This window comes from Heptranchias perlo, chromosome 6, assembly GCF_035084215.1.
Source record: "Heptranchias perlo isolate sHepPer1 chromosome 6, sHepPer1.hap1, whole genome shotgun sequence".
In the NCBI taxonomy this organism is placed as follows: Eukaryota; Metazoa; Chordata; class Chondrichthyes; order Hexanchiformes; family Hexanchidae; genus Heptranchias; species Heptranchias perlo.
In genome coordinates this window covers 55,211,660-55,234,308 of record NC_090330.1, presented here as the reverse complement: position 1 = coordinate 55,234,308, position 22,649 = coordinate 55,211,660, and the positions used below count along the sequence as shown (strand labels likewise).

At 42.2% G+C, this 22,649-nt stretch overlaps 1 protein-coding gene across 1 annotated transcript in view; it reads right to left on the bottom strand.

Annotated features, from left to right (window-relative positions):
* Nucleotides 1-22,649, bottom strand: part of naalad2 (N-acetylated alpha-linked acidic dipeptidase 2) — a 128,792-nt gene that overhangs the window by 82,997 nt on the left and 23,146 nt on the right. The window contains exon 3 of the mRNA XM_067986334.1: nucleotides 18,563-18,749. Within this exon, the coding sequence (XP_067842435.1) occupies nucleotides 18,563-18,749 (187 nt within the window). The remainder of the gene's footprint in view (nucleotides 1-18,562; nucleotides 18,750-22,649) is intronic.

Below are 22,649 nucleotides of genomic sequence, written 5' to 3'. Positions count from 1 at the left end.
GTAAGCCTTTCATACAGTTTGCACTGCGCTCTCTTCATCAGGCCATATGTTTTGTTTTTTTCTAGCTCTTGTTCTTTATGTCTGTAAGGCTGTTAGATACACCCCTTCTTCTTTCTCATATTGCATTTTTTAAACCGGCCAAATATACTCCTCTGATACACTATTTTCTTGCAAATCCACTTCTTCCAATTTGCCACTTAAGTATTAAGTTCACTCTTTTGTCGGGAATTTCCTCAGTGATTCTACCGATCGTTGCCGTAATTACAATGGAAACACTGGATAGGCACGGAAGCATAGGTTGGGTCAAGTCTGCATTCATACAGTTTGGAATATGGCTCCACGGGAGTAAAATAATTCTAAAAAAGTGAGCACTAAAAATAATGAAAAATAGAAAGCTAAAATTTTAAATTTAAATTATAAAAGCCAGGGGTGGAACATGTGGCCAAGAGAGTAATGGCTGCCATGTGTGTTCTTGTGGAATTGGCTATTGGAATGTGAATGGTGTGTGGTGACTACTTGATCACATGGAACTAACTGCAAAGTTGGAGGTACTGTTTAATAAATGGACACAAAACTTTTAATAATAGTTATATGTAGATTTTAATGTTAATCATATTAGGACTTGCACTTCTATCCCCAGCTGCTTATTTTCATTTCAAACCAACACTATCTTATCTCCTGAACTCCTACAGTATCCCATTTCCTTCTCTACAACTCAATGGTGACGCATGCTTTTCTCTTTACACTATTGCCCAGACCACTGAATTCCTTAGGCCTAATTGACACAGGGCAGCAAGGCACAGATTATAGACAGATAACCTTAATTCCCAGGGAAATTTTATATTGATGCTTTTATACTGCTTTCCTTTAATTTGGATTCAGGAAACCCAGTATCCGAGGGTCCCAAAATTTATGCTGTTATATCAATTTTCCATAGTTCAACAGCAAAGTCATAAGACTCACCTGAATCCATATTTATAAAGCAGCTTCTGAGACATCAGATATGCTCCTGAAGCTCTAAATAGTTTCAAAACTGAACTTAATGTAGATGCTTTACGTCAAGTCTAATACACAAAAAAGTGTTCATGGAGAACTTTTTAGAATATATATTGAGAGTCATGTGTAAGAGTATTCCTTAAATTTGAGACAGGTAATGCATCTCCAATTCATACCACAAGAGTGTGCGCAACAAATTATACAATCTGCAATGTACAATAGAAGATTTTATAAATTCCATTATTTGCAATTGCATAACTAGTAACTGTGAAATCCTCTGTGGAACTCTATTATAACAAACATTTGCAGAACAATTGCTGAACTAATTTCAAAGTTTCCGTACAACACAAATTGGGCGGTGTAGTTAATATAAAGGAAGAATGCAAGACGACATTAACAAACTTGCTGAATGGGTTTGTAATTGGCAAATGAATTTTAACATAGATAAGTGTGAGGTGGTGCTTTTTGGTAGAAAGAATAAGGAGGCCACATATTGCTGGATAATAAGAATCTAAATGGGGTACAGGAGCAAAGGGATCTCAGGGTACAGATACACAAATCACTAAAAGTAGCGACGCAGGTTAATAAGGCCATAAAAAAGGCAAACCAAGCACGGGGGTTCATTTCTAGAGGGATAGGATTGAAAAGCAGAGAAGTTAAGTTAAACTTGTATAGAACCTTAGTTAGACCACACTTGGAGTACTCTGCACAGTTCAGATCTGTAAAAAAGTATATAGATGCATTGGAGGTGGTGAAAAAAAGATTCACAAGGATGATACCAGAACTGAGAGGATATAATTATCAGGAAAGACTAAACAGGCAGGGGCTCTTTTCTCTGGAAAAAAAAAAGGCTGAGGGATCACCTAATAGAGGTCTTCAAGATAATGAGAGGGTTTGATAGGGTGGACATAGAGAAAATATTTCCACTTGTAGGGGGGGGGGGGGGGGGGGGGAAGTCCAAAACTAGAGGTCATAATTATAAGATAGTCACTAATTAATCCAATAGGGAATTAAGGAGAAACTTCTTTACCCAAAGAGTGGTAAGAATGTGGAACTCGCTACCACAAGGAGTAGATGAGGCAAATAGCATAGATCCATTTAAGGGGAAGCTAAGTAAGCACACAAAGGACAAAGGAATAGAAGGATATGCTGATAGGGGTAGATGAAGTGAGGAGGGAGGAGGCTCATGTGGAGCATAATTGCCGGCACAGCCCAGTTGGGCTGAATGGCCTGTTTCTGTGCTGTAGGCTCGGTGTAACTAAATGCACTTTTTTTTTTAAAATGTCAGAATTAAAAATACACTTACTCACCTGCATTATAAATTGAATACCGTATGGGCTAATGAGATATGGTTCATATTACAATTCTTGTAATGTATTCTATACCTCATCAAACCCTGAAGTACTCTATTTATCTCACACTGCTCAGTGATACAAACACAGTACTAGATAGCTTAGTATTTATCTTTTGATAGGGAGTTTTGAGAGGGGGTAGGGAGTTATTTGCACTTCACAGTAAACATATTATTTTCACTTTTGTGATAGGATATGTCACATTTCTCAAAGAATAGCTAACCATTAATTTTTTTATGGTCTGTGTCGGCACTACTTGATATAGCAACTCAATTTACATAAAATGCCATTTAATCATAATAGTTTGTGTTGTACAAAGTCCAAAGCCCGATGGTGATTGAGGGAATCTAGGTCAAGAAGATCCTGGCCTCTTGATTGAAAGAGAAAAAGAAAGCAAGACCTGGTGATGGTTGAAGAAAGACCAAGCACTGAAGGCAATATGGAAAGAGTCAAGGGATAAACGAAAATCAAGGAAGGTCTGAGGCCTGAAGAGGGATATGGAGAGTCCAGGGCCTGGTGACAAAGCATGAAAGAGCACAGCTGGTTAGCAGTCATGTTGGGGCCTGGCAGATGGGTTGTAGGTCTTAGGTCCAGACCTGGTAGACTTGAGAATATGGCCGACCACCTGGGTCTAAGTACAATTTTAGAGGGCCATTGATTGGCCAATGGAGTACGAAGGATAAATGCTGAGTAAATTGTTCACATTTTAAACTAGAGAAAGGACTCCCATCTGTCAGTTACTAAATTATATCTGGACATAGTCTACATTTAAAAAAAAATCATGTTTAGTTATTTATCTATTGACTTGATCTAGTCAATCTAGCTACTTTACTACACAGTTGTCTTAATACTTTTCCCTATTCCAAACATAATAAGACAGGAATTAATACAGGCTCACAGTTAAAACATTGGCCTACAATCAGCTGCAGCAGTGATATTGGCAACGTATGCCCAAGTTAGACCCTTGCGCACCCCAATTCTCCAGTAGCGAATTTCCCCCAAATTTGCTGTAGAACTGATTAGAATGTGCCGCAGTGAGCACAGCAGCTAATCAGAAGCAATAAGGCCAATGGCCAATGTATTACTCCCGCAACTAAAGGTGCATCACACCAGTCCCAATGTTATAATAACATTTCTAATAATTTTTGCTCTTTTCAGAGCATCTTGGTTGGACTAGTACATCAATTCCTGAGTAATGTAAACAATTATTTATTTGTACCTACTTTTAATTTCAGGCATCGCCTTCTGCATGTCAGGTTGTATAATAAATGGCTACAGTCTCTTTAAGGGCAGGGTTTTAAATAGCCTCTTACATAAAGTGACTGTCCGTGATCAGGGTTTGGTTGGATTCATGGAGTCAGGAAACGTGAATATATCTCACAAAGGATCAGGCTACTTTCCAAGTCAACAGCTTTGTATTGATTAAGGGATAGATCTGGATTGCTTAGATTGTTTCTTAATAATGTTCATTACATGCTAATTTGGGTCAATAGGCAAGACTTCATGTGTAGCCTATACCAAGCTCCACAAAGACTCCCAAAGTCTGAGAAATAAATCAACTGCTTCCTCAAATGCAAGTTCATAAATCACGCTGCCGCCGCGTCTCCAGTGCGATTATTTTTCAGTTTAAGTAGCAGTGACGTGAAGAATGGCTTAAATGCAGTAAATTTGTAATTGGCATTGATTTGTAATTGGCATTGATTTTAATGGGGGTGGAGCTATGATAATTACCTTATTGCTGGTTTCACAAGGGGCAAGGGCAAAAGTCCCAGAAAATTATGGTGCAGCTTATGTAAAAAATATTAGAAATGTTATTATAAGTGTGTCCGGATAGTGGGACTGGCATGATGCACCTTTAGTGGCGGGACTAATACATTGGCCATATCGCTTCTGATTAGCTATAATTTCCTGGAACCTCTGCGCTAGAATAATGGCGTACACTGTAGTGGGGAAAGTTTTCAGCAAATTCTGGGCAAATATATTCTTATCAGCTGTGCCATATATAAAAGATTTTGGCAGCTAAAGTCAGTCAGTTGGTCTAGGTACTGTTTACCTTAGTTCCGAGATAAGTAAGAATTCATGGTTAAAGATTAGCAGCCAGCAGCTCAAGTCACTGCATCACACCACATCAAAATAATAAATGGTTCTCGGTGGAATTATTACATCTGATCTTATTAAAAACCTTGTATATGCATGCACTGCCTGTCCACAAAGCTAACTTAATAGTGTCATGATTTTTTGGTAATGTTTTTATGTCAACATTTAACATTGAAACGGCCCATGTAGACATTTATAATAACAACCATTTACGTAAATAGTCGCCTGTCACACGAATTGGCAAGCATGAGTGTGTACAAACACAAGGACATAGATGGGGAGACCGACAGGCAAAATAGGGGAACCAAAATATGGAAAGAGATAAGGAGATTGAGTGCACACAGACACGGGCAGAGATGTGGGAAAGAGGCAGGCAAGCATAAAGATAGGGGTAAGGATGGGCAGAGAGAAAAAACCAACATACTTTGGTGATAGGTCAGATGAGCCAGCTAAGCACAATGCATCAGAGAGCAAAGAGACAAATAAACACCACTTCATACATAGATTTCAAAAGTACACTTTAGAACAACACACTTGTAGGGGGCGAGCGCGCCGAAGGGCGAGGGGGCGAGACAGCACGCGCCAAAGGGGGAGAGACAGCACGCGCCAAAGGGGGAGAGACAGCACGCGCCAAAGGGGGAGAGACAGCACGCGCCAAAGGGGGAGAGACAGCACGCGCCAAAGGGGGAGAGACAGCACGCGCCAAAGGGGGAGAGACAGCACGCGCCAAAGGGGGAGAGAAAAGTGAGATGAGTTTTCCTGCCACAATATAGTGACAAACTAACTAAACACAATTTGCTGTAATTTTAGTTCTCCAGCTTGTTCTGTTAATTTTTAATCTTTGTTTTATTACAGCACCAGTTTTATTTATCTACTCTTTTGGAGTGTACTGTCACCACTTTGTTTGGGAACATCGAGATTAAACCTTTCAAGACTGTACAGGTCTCAACTCCGTGTGACTGATTAACACACAAAAAAGAACACTAAATCTGAAATAAAAACAGAACATGCTGGAAACACTCAGCAGGTCAGGCAGCATCTTTTCGAGAGAGAAACGTAGGGTTAATGTTCAAGATTGCTGACTTTTCGAAAGGTCATCAACCTGAAACGTTAACTCTGTTTCTCTTTCCACAGATGCTGCTTGTCCTGCTGAGTGTGTCCAGCATGTTCTGTTTTTTATTTCAGATTTTGTTTTTTTGTTTTACTAAATATTAAATGCTGTGTAGCAGACAGGGGAAAAGCTCTACCGACTCTTCCCTCAGGAGAATGAAAATTAAAAATTTTCAGGTATCGCAAATTGTACATGGCTGTGGAAAGAATTGCTGGATGAGTTGAATGGTCTTTTCACGGGCCATCATTTCTTATATTCTTAGCCGCACTTTTGAAAGCTCCTGGTAACATTTCTGTGGATGCTGACAGAGCTCTGGTGGCTCACCTAAAGGCTTCCACAGAATATTCAATCATGGAGGCATCACTCAAATCTGATAATGTCTTCACCCACTGTGGTGTGCTGTGGGGGGGGGGGGGGGGGGGGGAGGTGTGGGGTGGCAGTGGCAGTATTGATTAAGAAGATTATTGCAGTGCTGGAGAGAGGATGTCCTTGAGGTGTCAAGAATCTATTTGGTTAGAGTTTAAATAATACAGGCACCATTACACTACTGGGTGCATTCTATAGGCAACCAGCTAGTGGGAAGGGTACAGAGGAATATAGACTGGAATAGTACTACTGTAAAGAGCAAAGAGGGGAAGGAATTTCTGAAGTGTGTTCAGGAGAACTTTCTTGATCAGTATGTTTCCGGCCCAGTGAGGAAGGAGGCATTTCTGGATCTGGGGAATAAAGTGAGTCAAGTGGAGCAAGTGTCAGTGGGGGAACATTTAGGTAATAGTGATCATAGTATCATAAGGTTTAGAATAGTTATGGAAAAGAATATGGAGCAATCGAGAGTAAAAATACTTAATTGGAAAAGGGCCAATGTCAGTGGGACGAGAACGGATCTGGCCCGGGTAAACTGTAAAAGCTTCTATAAATATGTCAAGAGAAAAAGATTAGTGAAGACGAATGTAGGTCACTTACAGTCAGAAATGGGGGAAATTATAATGGGGAACAAAGAAATGGCAAAACAATTAAACACGTACTTTGGTTCTGTCTTCTGGTTTAAACTAGAATGGCAGGGGGATGGGAAAATGAGCAGGGAGACAGAGGAGGGGGAAACAAGGATAGAAACAAAAGGCAGAAAGGGAAGCAATAGTGGAAGGCAGAGAAAACAAGGGCGAAAAACAAATAGGGCCATAGTGCAAAATAATACTAAGATGATTGGAAACATAGGAACAGGAGTAGGCCATTCAGTCCCTCATGCCTGCTCCGCCATTTGATAAGATCATGGCTGATCTGTGATCTAACTCCATATACCTGCCTTTGGCCCATATCCCTTAATACCTTTGGTTGCCAAAAAGCTATCTATCTCACATTTAAATTTAGCAATTGAGCTAGTATCAATTGCCGTTTTCAGAAGAGAGTTCCAAACTTCTACCACCCTTTGTGTGTAGAAATGTTTTCTAATCTCGCTCCTGAAAGGTCTGGCTCTAATTTTTAAACTGTGCCCCCTACTCCTAGAATCCCCAACCAGCAGAACTAGTTTCTCTCTATCCACCCTATCCGTTCCCCTTAATATCTTATAAACTTCGATCAGATCACCCCTTAACCTTCGAAAGTCTAGAGAATACAATTTGTGTAATCTCTCCTCGTAACTTAACTCTTGAAGTCCGGGTATCATTCTAGTAAACCTACGCTGCACTCCCTCCAAGACCAATCTGTCCTTCCGAAGGTGCGGTGCCCAGAACTGCTCACAGTACTCCAGGTGCAGTCTAACCAGGGTTTTGTATAGCTGCAGCATAACTTCTGCCCCCTTGTACTCTAGTCCTCTAGATATAAAGACCAGCATTCCATTAGCCGCCTTGATTATTTTCTGCACCTGTTCATGACACTTCAATGATCTATGTACCTGAACCCCTAAGTCCCTTTGGACATCCACTATTTTTAACTTTTTACCATTTAGAAAGTACCCTGTTCTATCCTTTTTTGATCCAAAGGGGATGACCTCACATTTGTCTGCACTGAATTCCATTCACCTAATCTCTCAATATCGCTTTGTAATTTTATGTTTTCATCTACTAGCAATCTTAAAAAGACAAGTCTAAAGGCATTGTGTCTTAATGTGCGGAGCATTCGCAATAAGGTAGATGAATTAACAACGCAGATAGATATTAACGAGTATGATATAGTTGCGATTACGGAGACATGGCTGCAGGGTGACCAAGGATGGGAACTGAACATCCAGGGGTATTCAATATTTAGGAAGGACAGGCAAAAAGTGAAAGGAGGTGGGGGTAGCGTTGTTAGTAAAGGAGGAAATCAATGCAATAGTGAGGAAGGATATTGGCTCGGAAAATCACCATGTGGAATCTGTATGGGTGGAGCTAAGAAACACCAAGGGGCAGAAAATGTTGGTGGGGGTTGTCTATAGGCCCCCAAACAGTAGTGGAGATGTAGGGGAGGGCATTAAACAGGAAATTAGAGACACATGCAAGAAGGGCACAACCATAATCATGGGTGACTTCAATTTACATTTAGATTGGTCAAACCAAATTAGCAATAATACTGTGGGGGGGGGGGGGGGGGGGGGGAATTCCTGGAATGTGTACGTAATGGATTTCTAGGCCAATATGTTGAGGAACCAACTACAGAACAGGCGATCCTAGACTGGGTATTGTGCAATGAGAAAGGATTAATTAACAATCTTGTTGTGCGGGATCCCTTAGGGAAGAGCGACCATAACATGATAGAATTCCTCATTAAGATGGAGAGTGAAGTAGTTGAATCCGAAACTAGGGTCCTGAATCTAAATAAAGGAAATTACGAAAGTATGAGGTTTGAGTTGGCTAGGATAGATTGGGGAACTTTACTAAAAGGGATGACGGTGGATAGGCAATGGCTAATATTTAAAGAATGTGTGCAGGAATTAAAACAATTATTCATTCCTGTCTGGCGCAAAAATAAAACAGGAAAGATGGCTCAACCGTGGCTTCCAAAAGAAATTAAGGATAGTATTAGATCCAAAGAGGAGACATATTAAATTTCCAGAAAAAGCGGCAAGCCTGAGGATTGGGAGCAGTTCAGAATTCAGCAAAGGAGGACAAAGAGATTGATTAAGAGGGGAAAAATAGAGTATGAGAGTAAACCAGCAGGGAACATAAAAACTGACTGTAAAAGCTTCTATAAATATGTCAAAAGAAAAAGATTAGTGAAGACAAATGTTGGTCCCTTACCGTCAGAAATGGGGGAAATTATAATGGGAAAATTATAATGGGGAACTATTAAACACATACTTTGGTTCTGTCTTCACAAAGGAGGACACAAATAACCTCCCGGAAATGTTAGGGAACCGAGGGTCTAGTGAGAGGGAGGAACTGAAGGAAATCAGTATTAGTAAAAAAAGTGCTTGGGAAATTAATGGGGCTAAAGGCTGACAAATCCCCAGGGCCTGATAATCTACATCCCAGAGTACTAAAGGAAGTGGCCCTGGAAATAATGGATGCATTGGTGGTCATCTTCCAAAATTCTATAGACTCTGGAACAGTTCCTACAGATGGACGGTGGCAAATGTAATCCCACTATTTAAAAAAGGAGGGAGACAAAAAACAGGAAATTACAGACCAGTTAGCCTAACATCAGTAGTGGGGAAAATGCTAGAGTCTATTATAAAAGATGTGATAACAGAACACTTGGAAGGCATTAACAGGATTGGACAAAGTCAGCATGGGTTTATGAAAGGGAAATCAAGCTTAACAAATCTACTGGAGTCTTTTGAGGATGTAACTAGTAGAATAGATAGGGGAGAACCAGTGGATGTGGTGTACTTGGATTCTCTGAAGGCTTTTGATAAGGTCCCACACAAGAGGTTAGTGTGCAAAATTAAAGCACATGGGGTTGGGGGGAATATACTGGCATGGATTGAGAATTGGTTGACAGACAGGAAACAGAGTAGGAATAAATGGGTCTTTTTCCGGGTGGCAGGCAGTGACTAGTGGGGTACCGCAGGGATCAGTGCTTGGGCCCCAGCTATTCACAATTATATATCAATGATTTGGATGACGGAACTGAACGTAACATTTCCAAGTTTGCAAGCGACACAAAGCCGGGGTGGAATGTGAGCTGTGAGGACGATACAAAGAGGCTCCAATGTGATTTAGACAAATGGGGTGAGTGGGCAAGAACATGGCAGATGCATTAGAACGTGGATAAATGTGAGGTTATCCACTTTAGTTGTAAAAACAGTAAGGCAGATTATCTGAATGGTGATAGATTGGCAAAAGGGGAGGTGCAACGAGACCTGGGTGTCCTTATACACCAGTCGCTGAAAGCAAGCATTCAGGTGCAGCAAGCAGTTAGGAAGGCAAATGGTATGTTGGCCTTCATTGCAAGAGGATTTGAGTACAGGAACAGGGATGTCTTACTGCAGTTGTACAGGGCCTTGGTGAGACCACATCTGGAGTATTGCGTGCAGTTTTGGTCTCCTTATCTGAGGAAGGATGTCCTTGCCATGGAGGGAGTGCAACGAAGGTTTACCAGACTGATTCCTGGGATGGCAGGACTCACTTATGAGGAGAGATTGGGTCGACTAGGCCTATATTCACTAGAGTTTAGAAGAATGAGAGGTGATCTCATCGAAACATATAAAATTCTAACAGGACTAGACAGACTAGATGCAGGGAGGATGTTCCCAATGGATGGGGAATCCATAACCTGGGTCACAGTCTCAGGATACGGGGTACGCCATTTAGAACCGAGATGAGGAGAAAGTTCTTCACTCAGAGGGTGGTGAACTTGTGGAATTCTCTACCACAGAAGGCAGTGGAGGCCAAATCATTAGATGTATTTCTTAATGCTAAAGGGATCAAGGGATATGGGGAAAAAGCGAGAACAGGGTGCTGAGTTAGACGATCAGCCATGATCATTTTGAATGGCGAAGCAGGCCAAATGGCCTCCTCTTGCTCCTATTTTCTGTGATTCTATGAATCAAAGATTGGCAGGCAAAATTGTAATCAAACAATGGGCGGCCTTTAAAGAGAAGATTGTTCGGGTACCGTCTAGGTACATTCCCACGAGGGGGAAAGGTAGGGCAACCAAAGCCAGAGCTCCCTGAATGACGAAAGAGATAGAGAGTAAGATGAAGCAGATAAAGGGAGCGTATGACAGACGTCAGGTTGATACACAAGTGAGAACCAGGCTGAATATAGAAAGTTCAGAGGAGAAGTGAAAAAGGAAATAAGAGGGGCAAAGAGAGAGTATGAGAAGTGACTGGCAGCTAACATGAAAAGGAATCCAAAAGTCTTCCATAGGCATATAAATAGTAAATGGGTAGTCAGAGGAGGGGTGGGGCCTATTAGAGATCAAAAAGGAGATCTACGCATGAAGGCAGAGGGCATGGCTGAGGTACTTTGCATCTGCCTTTACCAAGGAAGATGATGCTGCCAAAGTCACAGTAAAAGAGGAGATACTGGATGGGCTAAAAATTGATAAAGAGGAGGTACTAGAAAGGCTGGCTGTACTTAAAGTAGATAAGTCACCCGGTCTGGATGGGATGCATCCTCGGTTGCTGAGGGAAGTAAGGGTGGAAATTGCGGCAGTATTGGCCATAATCTTCCAATCATCCTTAGACACCGGGGGGGGGGGGGGGGGGGGGAAATGGGTGGTGCCAGAGGACTGGAGAATTACAAATGTTACACCCTTGCTCAAAAAAGGGTGTAAGGATAAACCCGGCAACTACAGGCCAGACAGTTTAACCTCGGTGGTGGGGAAGCTTTTAAAAACAATAATCTGGGACAAAATTAATAGTCCTTGGGCAAGTGTGGATCAATAAAGGAAAGCCAGCAGGATTTGTTAAAGGTAAATCTGGTCTAAATAAATTGATTGAGTTTTTTGATGAGGTAAGAGAAAGTTGATGTTGTATGTATGGACTTCCAAAAGGCGTTTGATAAAGTGTCACATAATCAACTTCTGAGGAAAACTGAAGCCCATGGAATAAAAAGGGGCAGTGGCAGCATGGGTACAAATTGGCTAAGTGATAGGAAACAGAGAGTAGTGGCAAACGGTTGTTTTTCAGACTGGAGCAAGGTATACAGTGGTGTTCCCCAAGGGTCAGTACTAGGACCATTGCTTTTTTTTGATATACATTAATGACTTGGACTTGGGTGTACAGGGCACAATTTTAAAATTTGCAGATGACACAAAACCTGGAAGTGTAGTAAATAGTGAGGAGTAAAGTAATAGACTTTAAGACAGACAGACAGACAGGCAGGCTGGTGGAATGGGCAGTCACATAGCAGATGACATTTAACGCAGAGAAGTGCAAAGTGATACATTTTGGCAGGAAGAATGAGGAGAGGCAATATAAATTAAATGGTACAATTCTAAAGCGGGTGCAGGAACAGAGAGACCTGGGGGTAGATGAGCACAAATCTTTGAAGGTGGCAGGACAGATTGAGAAAGTAGTACAAAAAGCATACGGGATCCTGGGCTTTAGAAATAAAGGCATAGAATACAAAATTAAGGAAGTTATGTTGAATCTTTTATAAAACACTGGTTCGGCCACAACTGGAGCACTGTGTCCAATTCTGGGCACCGCACTTTAGGAAGGATGAGAAGGCCTTAGAGAGGGTACAGAAAAGATTTACTAGAATGGTTCCAGGGATGAGGGACTTCTGTTACATGGATAGATTGGAGAAGCTGGGATTGTTCTCCTTAGATAAGAGAAGGTTTGGAGGAGATTCAATTGAAGTGTTCAAAATCATGAAGGGTTCCGATAAAGTAAATAAAGAGAAACTGTTCCCATTGGCAGAAGGGTCAAGGACCAGAGGACACAGATTTAAGGTGATTGGCAAAAGAACCAAAGGCGACATGAGGAAAAACTTTTTTACAGAGTGAGTAGTTATGATATGGAAAGCAGATTCAATCGTGGCTTTCAAAAAGGAATTGGATAAATACTTGAAGGGAAAAAATTTGCAGAGCTACGGGGAAAGATGCGGGGAATGAGACTAACTGGATGGCTCTTAAAAGAGCTGGCATGGGCTCAATGGGCCGAATGGCCTCCTTCTGTGCTGTAACCATTCTATGATGTGATGTGATTCATGGTCCACATGTGTATTTTTTCCAGCAGATATCACTGGACAGCAATATGAACCAGGAACCCTGGCTGATTTCCCCCCCCCCCAACCCTGGCCAGCAGTGCTGAGGTCAGCTGTAGAACCCCCAACTGTTGTCCAGGTAAAGATCACAAACCGGGTATCAAAACTGGGACCTAGCAGTTTATAATTGCTCAGTGTCAACTCACATTTATATTTTTATAAATCTACAGAAGTCCACACTGGGAGCATGCCCAGCCCATTTAAAACCCATTTGAGTTATTTGTGAGTCTGGGAATTAGGTTTTATTATAAATGAAAAATAAATAATTGCTGCTGTGTCTTGATAGGCACAGGTTTGCATGAGACACCCTCCAAATCTGAAGGCAGTGTTTGGCAGATTAACAATTACTTCTCTCTTATAAATTGTCAGAAAATGGCAAATGATTTTTTCTCAACCTACACAGCCTTCTCCCTGGATATTGCTTTCCTCCTCTGCTCCTACTCCCACTCCTATTCAAAGAGTATTGTAGCTGCTGCTACAGCAAGGAAAGGCACTTCTCAAATAGCTGTAAGCAACATTTACTCTGGTAGTTTTAGTAAAACTTATAGGATTAGTGACAAAGGCTTTATAATATCTAAAAATGGTCTATACCGTTAATCAACATTAGTATCTGTTTCTTAGTAATTCTTTCCATTCGTGCCAACTTACATGAAACAATGGTGCAGCAAGATTAAGGTGCAGAGCACATACATAGTCAGACTTGGCATTACTGACAGATGGGCCTGTTACTTTAGTACACCACAAGTAACATCCTGTGTTGACAGTTTGGTTTGTGGTACCCACCAAGCATTTCTGAATGGTGGCATACTACGCAGTCCGACAACATGGAGAGTTGCTGGTGGATCTACAACATTGGTGGTGACATGAGGTTCCTTTCCATGTGTTTGGACGTTAAATTCAAAATAGGTTTTGGATGAAATTCAAACCACACCAAGGAAGCATTTAAAGAAAAGGATGTGAAAGAACAGAAAAGTATTAAAGGACTTTTTTAAAAATCCAACAGCAATTTATTCCTAAAATAAATTGTGGGCAAAATAAAAGATTAAAACCAACAGAGATAACTAAAAGTTATGGAAGGGATTAGGAAGAAGGAAAATGTATATAAAATTTTACAATGCAAAGGAAAGGAACAGTGTAGGGAGATCTATAAAGGCAGGCTGAGAAATGTAAAGAAATTGATAAGATGCTGGGAGAATAAAAATAAGCAAAGTACAGCTGCCAGCATTCAGGAGGAGAACAGCAAAGACTCCTCTTCAAAAACAAGCGAAGGAAATAAAGATGCACTGGGCTATTAAGAAACGACATTGGTAGTGTCCGAGGATCGGGAAGCTCCTGAAATAACAAACTGCCATTTTGCAACAGTGTTCACAAATGAAACAAGAGGAGAAATGCTAATAAGTGACGATATAGTTCAGCAGTGAGTGTAAACTACAAACCTTCAGAATCACAAAGGGGGATATTCTGGGGAGGTTGCAGAAACTCAACATAGGGAAGGTGTCAGGGCTCTGACAATCTTCATCCCAACGTTCTGAAGGAATTGGCTCAGGAGATTATAAAGTACCCTCCCCCCAAATATTTTTCAAAGTTCAATGGACTGGGCCACACCCCACAAGATTGGAAAGTAGCAAATATGACCAGAAACTTAACTGGACCAGCCATATAAATACTGTGGCTACAAGAGCAGGTCAGAGGCTGGGTATTCTGTGGCGAGTGACTCACCTCCTAACTCCCTAAAGCCTTTCCACCATCTACAAGGCACAAGTCAGGAGTGTGATGGAATACTCTCCACTTGCCTGGATGAGTGCAGCTCCAACAACACTCAAGAAGCTCGACACCATCCAGGACAATGCAGCCCGCTTGATTGGCACCCCATCCACCACACTAAACATTCACTCCCTTCACCACCGGCGCACCGTGTACCATCCACAGGATGCACTGCAGCAACTCGCCAAGGCTTCTTCGACAGCACCTCCCAAACCCGTGACCTCTACCACCTAGAAGGACAACATGGGAACACCAGCACCTGCACGTTCCCCTCCAAGTCACACACCATCCCGACTTGGGAATATATCGTCGTTCCTTCATCATCGCTGGGTCAAAATCCTGGAACTCCCTTCCTAACAGCAGTGTCGGAGAACCTTCACCAGACAGACTGCAGCGGTTCAAGAAGGTGGCTCACCACCACCTTCTCAAGGGCAATTAGGGATGGGCAATAAATGCTGGCCTCGCCAGCGACTGCCCACATCCAATGAACGAATAGAAAAAAAAATTACTCCTAATTTTTTAAAACGGGAACGATAGGGGAACCAGCAAATTACACACATTCTGACGAAAGGTTTCGACCTGAAATGTTAATTCTGTTTCTTTCTCCACAGATGCTGCCTGATTTGCTGAATATTGTGCTTATCCAATTTACTGGATTTCTTTGAGGAGGTTATGTACCTAGTGATGGGGTGAGACAGTGAATGTTGTGTAGTTGGATGTCAAAGACATTTGACGCTATCCAAATAATATATAGTACAGGCCCATGGGATAGATGCAATATATTGGATTGAATAGAAATTGGCTGGTTCATAGACAGCAGTGATACTACAGCACAGAAACAGACCATTCGGCCCAACTGGTCCATGCCAGTATTTATGCCCTACACAAGCTTCCTCCCTCCCTACTTTATCTAACCCTATCAGCACACCCTTCTATTCCTTTCTCCCTCATGTGTTTATCTAGCTTCCCCTTAAATGCATCTATGCTATTTGCCTCAACTACTCCTTGTAGTAACGCATTCCACATTCTTACCACTCTTTGGGTAAAGAAGTTTCTCATGAATTCCCTATTGGATTTATTAGCAACTATTTTATATTTATGACCTCTAGTTTTGAACTCCCCCATAAGTGGAAACATTTTTTCTATGTCTACCCTGTCAAACCCTATCATTATCTTAAAGACCACTATCAGGTCACCCCTCAGCCTTCTCTTTTCTAGAGAAAAGAGCCCCAGCCTCTTCAGCCTTTCCTGATAAGGATATCCTCTCAGTTCTGGTATCATTCTTGTGAATCTCCTTTGCATCGTCTCCAATGCCTCTAACATCCTTTCTATAATATGGAGACCAGAACTGTGCACAATACTCCAAGTGTGGTCTAACCAAGGCTCTGTGGGAGTTTAACATAACTTCTTTGTTTTTCAATTCTAAACCTCTAGAAATGAATCCTAGTGTTCGATTTGCCTTTTTTGTGGCCTTATTAACATGCGTCGCTACTTTTAGGTGAATTGTGTATCTGTACCCCTAGATCCCTTTGCTCCTCTAAACCCGTTTAGACTCTTAATATCCAAGCAGTACGTGGCCTCCTTATTCTTCCTACCGAAATGTACCATCTCACATTTATCTGTAAGTTGTTCATGAGAAGGTATTTGGATTGTCGCCAATTTTTAGTGGTGTGCCACAAGAGACACAAATATTTATCAATGTACATAAATGCAAAAGGGTGTAGAGAAGTTAAACCTACAGGCAGAGAAGATGTAATTTAATTTGGAGCAGTGTAAAGTGAAGATATTCAACAGAGGAAAGTATAGTATGGATTAAGTACCAAATGGAAATGTGCTTGCACTGTCATAACAAGAAAAAGATCTTAAGGGTTGGGGGGACAGGTTGCTAAAACCATTAATCCATTGTTCACAGGCAGTTAGAAAAGCAAACAGAATGTTGGGATGTATAGCCAGGGGTTTAATGTTATTCCAGAACTTTGTGATGTTGTCTACCACGGGATTTTTCTCTCTCAAAAAGACTGAGGGACGATTTAAGATTAATCTTAAATCCAGATCCAGATGAGATTTCTGCTGTGCATAAAATTCAGAAACATGGGGCCGTAGCTTCAAATTAAGGACAACAAAAAAATTGGGGCAAAAAGTTTTCAATAAATTCAAAGCTCCAGACCCGGCATGGACCTATGTTGAAGGTGCACAAGCATGGAGTGCAATCCCCATATTACTATGTCTGCATGCAGTTCTAAAAAAAAAAAACCCGTTTCAAACCCACAGCTTAATGATTCAAATCCTTAGTGATTTAAAAACCTCAACTTTTATTTTAAAAAATTCATCCCAACGACTATTCAAAAGCAGAATCACTCATCTCCTTCCCCAGCATTCCTCCTAGCTTCCTCATCCTCTCTATTTAGCAAATGCATCTGCAGAAATACTTTAACATTTCATTTACATACTATATTAAGAAAAAAAAAGGACAGGAAAAGAAACATCTGGTCCATCAAACTCACCCCACCCAGACGTAGTGCTGCCTCGTACACCATCGACCCCCTCCCCCAAATGGTCACATAATCTCCTGCGAGAGATGAGGAAACAGAGAAAAATATCTGTGGCTAATTTAGGAAAAATTACTCTGGAAAATTCCTCTCTGACCTTTCAAGGCAGTCAAGCAAGCTCCAACAGACTGCAACAACCAGAGTCTCCCTATTCCCAGCCAACTGCAACCTACCTTTATAACTTCAAAGCTCCTCACTCAGGAGCTGTCCAGCTCCCTCTTGAAAGACTGCAGGGAATCCACATTCACCACCTGCTTCAGTAATCTGTTCCAGAAGGCAATGACTCTCTGAAAATAAATACTTCCTAATACCTAACAATTTTGCTTTCATATTTTACACTCATTTCTAAGCATCTCAAAAATGTAAATCAATTGGACAGAATATATACCCCTCATGATTTTAAAACCCTCAACCATATCCCCTGCATTTCTTTCATGAAAAAAGCCCCAACTCCTGGAGCCTATCCTGATAACTAAGAGCCCAAATAGTACGTGTCATTTTGGTTGCCTCCTCCCTACCTTTTCCAGGTTTTATCATCTCCCCAGTGTGTGGGGTCCAAAACTGCACGAAATACTCCAAGTATGGCTGTAAAGCCTAAGTATAGTGTTCTTAATTTTATATTGTACTGTCCTAGTAATACAGCATTAAACCATATTTGATTTCCCAATCACCTCATCACACTGTTTGGCGATGATCAATGATTTATCCTCAATGAGCCTCCAGGTTGTCTCCTGTTCTGCAACCTTTAGTGGGTACCAAAGTATTCCAGACCAAAATATGTAACACTGCATTTATCCACAATGAAGGACGCCTGATTCAGAGGTAGCACTCTCAACTCAAGTCAGTTTTTATTTGTTCATAGAACGTAGTGCACTTGGCAAGGCCGCATTTATTGCCCATCTATAATTGCGCTAAGCTGATGGGCTTTCTTCTTGGATCACTGCAGTGCTTGTGGTGATAGTGCTCACAATTGCAACCAGAAATCAGAAGTAGCAAACTAATCATTTCAGATGGTAATATTTTCAAATATCTCTCCTGCTTTCAACTGACTGAACAAATGAACACCTTAAAATGTTATACATTATATATTGATTTATATACTGATAATCAATTATTGATTATCACTCACTAAACTCGCAGCGATTACACCACAATCATGCATTGGCATCACAAATTAACAGGTTGTAGCCTCCTGGTTGGCGATATGTTTGAAGACATCCACCCTCAACAAAACTAAATAGTTTGCTGAAATAGCACTGCCCTCACCAACCAAGGCTGTTGAGGTAGGGAGGAGCAAGTTTATGGAAAGGCTTGTAGATAAGGATTTTGAAATCGATAAAAGGGGGATAGGGAACCAATGAAGACACAGGATTAGGGGAGCAGTCTTAATGCAAGGCAGAATGTAATTTTGTGAACGGTAGAACTCAGGCAGTCAGCCACAATGGAAATAATTGAATCATACCATGGAGTGTAAAGTAGCAATAGTGTATCACCAGATTAACGAAAGTACAGGTAGAGTTAAATAAAAACTATAGTTAAAAGCAAGGTGTTTCACTTTACCGCATTTCCATTCTCATCAATGATAGAGATGTAATTAGGATTGCTTTTGTTTGGGTAAGACAACAGGACATCATAGTGAACCAATTCAGCTGAATCCAGTCCCCAGTTCTTCCACTGCTCTTGAATCTGTTGGGCTAACTGGAGATTCTTTTCAGTCCCAGCTAAATGAGGAAATAGTGTCCAACTCCTGAATGAAACAAAATTAAGACTCATAATTAATTGAAAGATAATGTGTGTGTAAAGTAACGGTGATTGCAAATGCCAACGCATTCCCTGTGTTCAAAAAATAGCATGAATTGACAAGTCCTATTTCATTAAAATATGGGCCCAAATAGACTGTTTTACACAGGTTTTTTTTATTTGTTCGTGGGATGTGGGCGTCGCTGGCATGGCCAGCATTTATTGCCCATCCCTAATTGCCCTTGAGAATGTGGTGGTGAGCTGCCTTCTTGAACTACTGCAGTCCGTCTGGTGAAGGTTCTCCCACAGTGCTGCTGGGTAGGGAATTCCAGAATTTTGACCCAGTGACAATGAAGGAACGGCGATATATTTCCAAGTCGGGATGGTGTGTGACTTGGAGGGGGACGTACTGGTGGTGTTGCTCCCATGTACCTGCTGACCTTGTCCTTCTAGGTGGTAGAGGTCGCGGGTTTGGGAGGTGCTGTTGAAGAAGCCTTGGCAAGTTGCTGCAGTGCATCCTGTGGATGGTACACACTGCAGCCATGGTGCACCGGTGGTGAAGGGAGTGACTGTTTAGGGTGGTGGATGCGGTGCTTTGTCCTGGATAGTGTCGAGCTTCTTGAGTGTTGTTGGAGCTGCACTCATCCAGGCAAGTGGAGAGTATTCCATCACACTCCTGACTTGAGCCTTGTAGATGGTGGAAAGGCTTTGGGAGTCAGGAGGTGAGTCACCCGCCACAGAATACCCAGCCTCTGACCTGCTCTTGTAGCCACAGTATTTATGTGGCTGGTCCAGTTAAATTTCTGGTCAATGGTGATCCAAAAGATGGTGATGGTGGGGGATTCGGCGATGGTAATGCCATTGAATGTCAAGGGGTGGTGGTTAGACTCTCTCTTGTTGGAGATGGTCATTGCCTAGCACAAATGTTACTTGCCACTTATCAGCCCAATCCTGAATGTTGTCCAGGTCTTGCTGCATGCGGGCACGGACTGCTTCATTATCTGAGGGGTTGCGTATGGAACTGAACACTCTGCAATCGTCAGCGAATGTCCCCATTTCTGACCTTATGGAGGGAGAGAAGGTCATTGATGAAGCAGCTGAAGATGGTTGGGCCTAGGACACTGCTGCAGGAGTTCCTCAAAGCAATGTCCTGGGGCTGAGATGATTGGCCTCCAACAACCACTATCATCTTCCTCTGTTTGAGGTATGACTCTAGCCACTGGAGAGTTTTCCCCCTGATTCCCATTGACTTCAATTTTACTAGGGCTCCTTTGTGCCACACTCGGTCAAATGCTGCCTTGATGTCAAGGGCAGTCACTCTCACCTCACTTCTGGAATTCAGCTCTTTTGTCCATGTTTGGACCAAGGCTGTAATGAGGTCTGGAGGTGAGTGGTCCTGGTGGAACCCAAACTGAGCATCGGTGAGCAGGTTATTAGTGAGTAAGTATAGCTTGATAGCATTGTCGACGACACCTTCCATCACTTTGCTGATGATTGAGAGTGGACTGATGGGGCAGTAATTTGCCGGATTGGATTTGTCCTGCTCTTTGTGGACAGGACATATCTGGGCAATTTTCCACATTGTCGGGTAGATGCCAGTGTTGTAGCTGTACTGGAACAGTTTGGCTAAAGGCGAGGCTAGATCTGGAGCATAAGTCTTCAGCACTACAGCTGGGATGTTGTCGGGGCCCATAGCCTTTGTTGTATCCAGTGCACTCAGCCGTTTCTTGATATCACGTGGAGTGAATCGAATTGGCTGAAGACTGTCTTCTGTGATGGTGGGGATATCAGGAGGAGGCCGAGATGGATCATCCACTCGCCACTTCTGGCTGAAGATTGTTGCAAACGCTTCAGCCTTGTCTTTTGCACTCACGTGCTGGACTCTGCAATCATTGAGGATGGGGATGTTTGCAGAGCCTCCTCCTCCCCCTAGTTGTTTAATTGTCCACCACCATTCATGACTGGATGTGGCAGGACTGCAGAGCTTTGATCTGATTCGTTGGTTGTGGAATCGCTAAGCTGTCTATAGCATGTTTCTTCCGCTGTTTAGTATGCATGTAGTCCTGTGTTGTAGCTTCACCAGGTTGGCACCTCATTTTTAGGTATGCCTGGTGCTGCTCCTGGCATGCTCTTCTACACTCTGCATTGAACCAGGGTTGATCCCCTGGCTTGTTGGTAATGGCTGAGTGAGGAATATTCCAGGCCATGAGGTTACAGATTGTGCTGAAATACAACTCTGCTGCTGCTGCTGATGTCCCAGAGCACCTCATGGATGCCCAGTTTTGAGCTGCTAGATCTGTTCTGAATCTATCCCATTTAGCGTGATGGTAGTGCCACACAACACGTTGGATGGCGTCTTCAGTGTGAAGACGGGACTTCATCTCCACAAGGACTGTGCGGTGGTAACTCCTACCAATACTGTCATGGACAGATGCATCTGAGAGAGATAGATTGGTGAGGACGAGGTCAGGTCGGTCTTTCCCTTGTGTTGGTTCGCTCACCGCATGCCCAGTCTGGCAGCTATGTCTTTCAGGACTCGGCCAGCTTGGTCAGTAGTGGTGCTACCGAGCCACTCTTGGTGATGGGCATTGAAGTCCCTCATCCAGAGTACATTCTGTGCCCTTGCTACCCTCAGTGCTTCCTCCAAGTGGTGCTCAACATGGAGGAAGACTGATTCATCAGCTGAGGGAAGGCGGTAGGTGGTAATCAGCAGGAGGTTTCCTTGCCCATGTTTGATCTGATGCCATGAGATCTCATGGGGTCCGCAGTCAATGTTGAGGACTCCCAGAAGCACTGCCTCCTCACTGTATTGCCATCTCTGGTGGGTCTGTCCTGCCGGTGATCAGGACATACCCAGAGATGGTGATGGAAGAGTCTGGGACGTTGGCTGAAAGGTATGATTCTGTGAGTATGTCTATGTCAGGCTGTTGCTTGACTAGTCTGTGGGTCAGCTCTCCCAATTTTGGCACAAGTCTCCTGATGTTAGTGAGGAGGACTTTGCAGGGTCGACTGGGCTTGGTTGGCCTTTGTCGTGTCCGGCGCCCAGTTGTCCGATGCCGGGTGGTCCGTCCAGTTTTACTCATGACTTTTCGTAGTGAGATTTTACAACCGAGTGGCTTGGTCGGCCATTTCAGAGGGTGATTAAGAATCAACCACATTGCTGTGGGTCTGGAGTCCATATAGGCCAGACAAGGTAAGGATGGCAGGTTTCCTTCCCTAAAGGACATTAGTGAACCAAATGGGTTAATATCTAAATTGAGGACATCACTCCACTTGAATGGCTCAACTGGCATTGCTTTAGTTCATTGCCATTAATAATCTAAAGTTACATTAAACAAGGGTGTAGTGAGCAAATTTACTCCTTCCTGGTGCTGTCACCTTCTATGAAGTGTATTGGAGCATTTTCCTAGGAGGGCCCATAGACACACTGCAATCAATGTTGAATTTTATGTTAAAAATGGTGCATTTCAGCTCATTTTGGAATAATTTAAAATAGTTGATAGATTTTTTTAAACAAAAAAAAACTTGGATTCAACTCAAACAAGGTTGATGAGTATTATATGTCAAAGTAGACAATCAGGTTTGTGAGGGCAAAGGGTACTTAGTTCTACAAGCTGAAAATAGGCAGGAATATCTCATACTGTAGGCACAATTAATGATAAATCAAAGGTTAGGTTTACTGTAAATTAGTATAGTAATGTTGGTGTTTGTGCTTGAATTTTAGAAGAAATTTATGAAATTTATATATTTTTTCTGTTTTATCAAACTGTAAAGAAATTAGCTTATCCTCTTATATTTGGTTTCCAAGGTCCAGTCAGCAGAAGAAGCCTGCCTGTCATGTAGTTTTCTTTAAAGAAAAATAGATTATTAAATTCTAGTCCATGAGCACTCAGTATGTACCACTTTA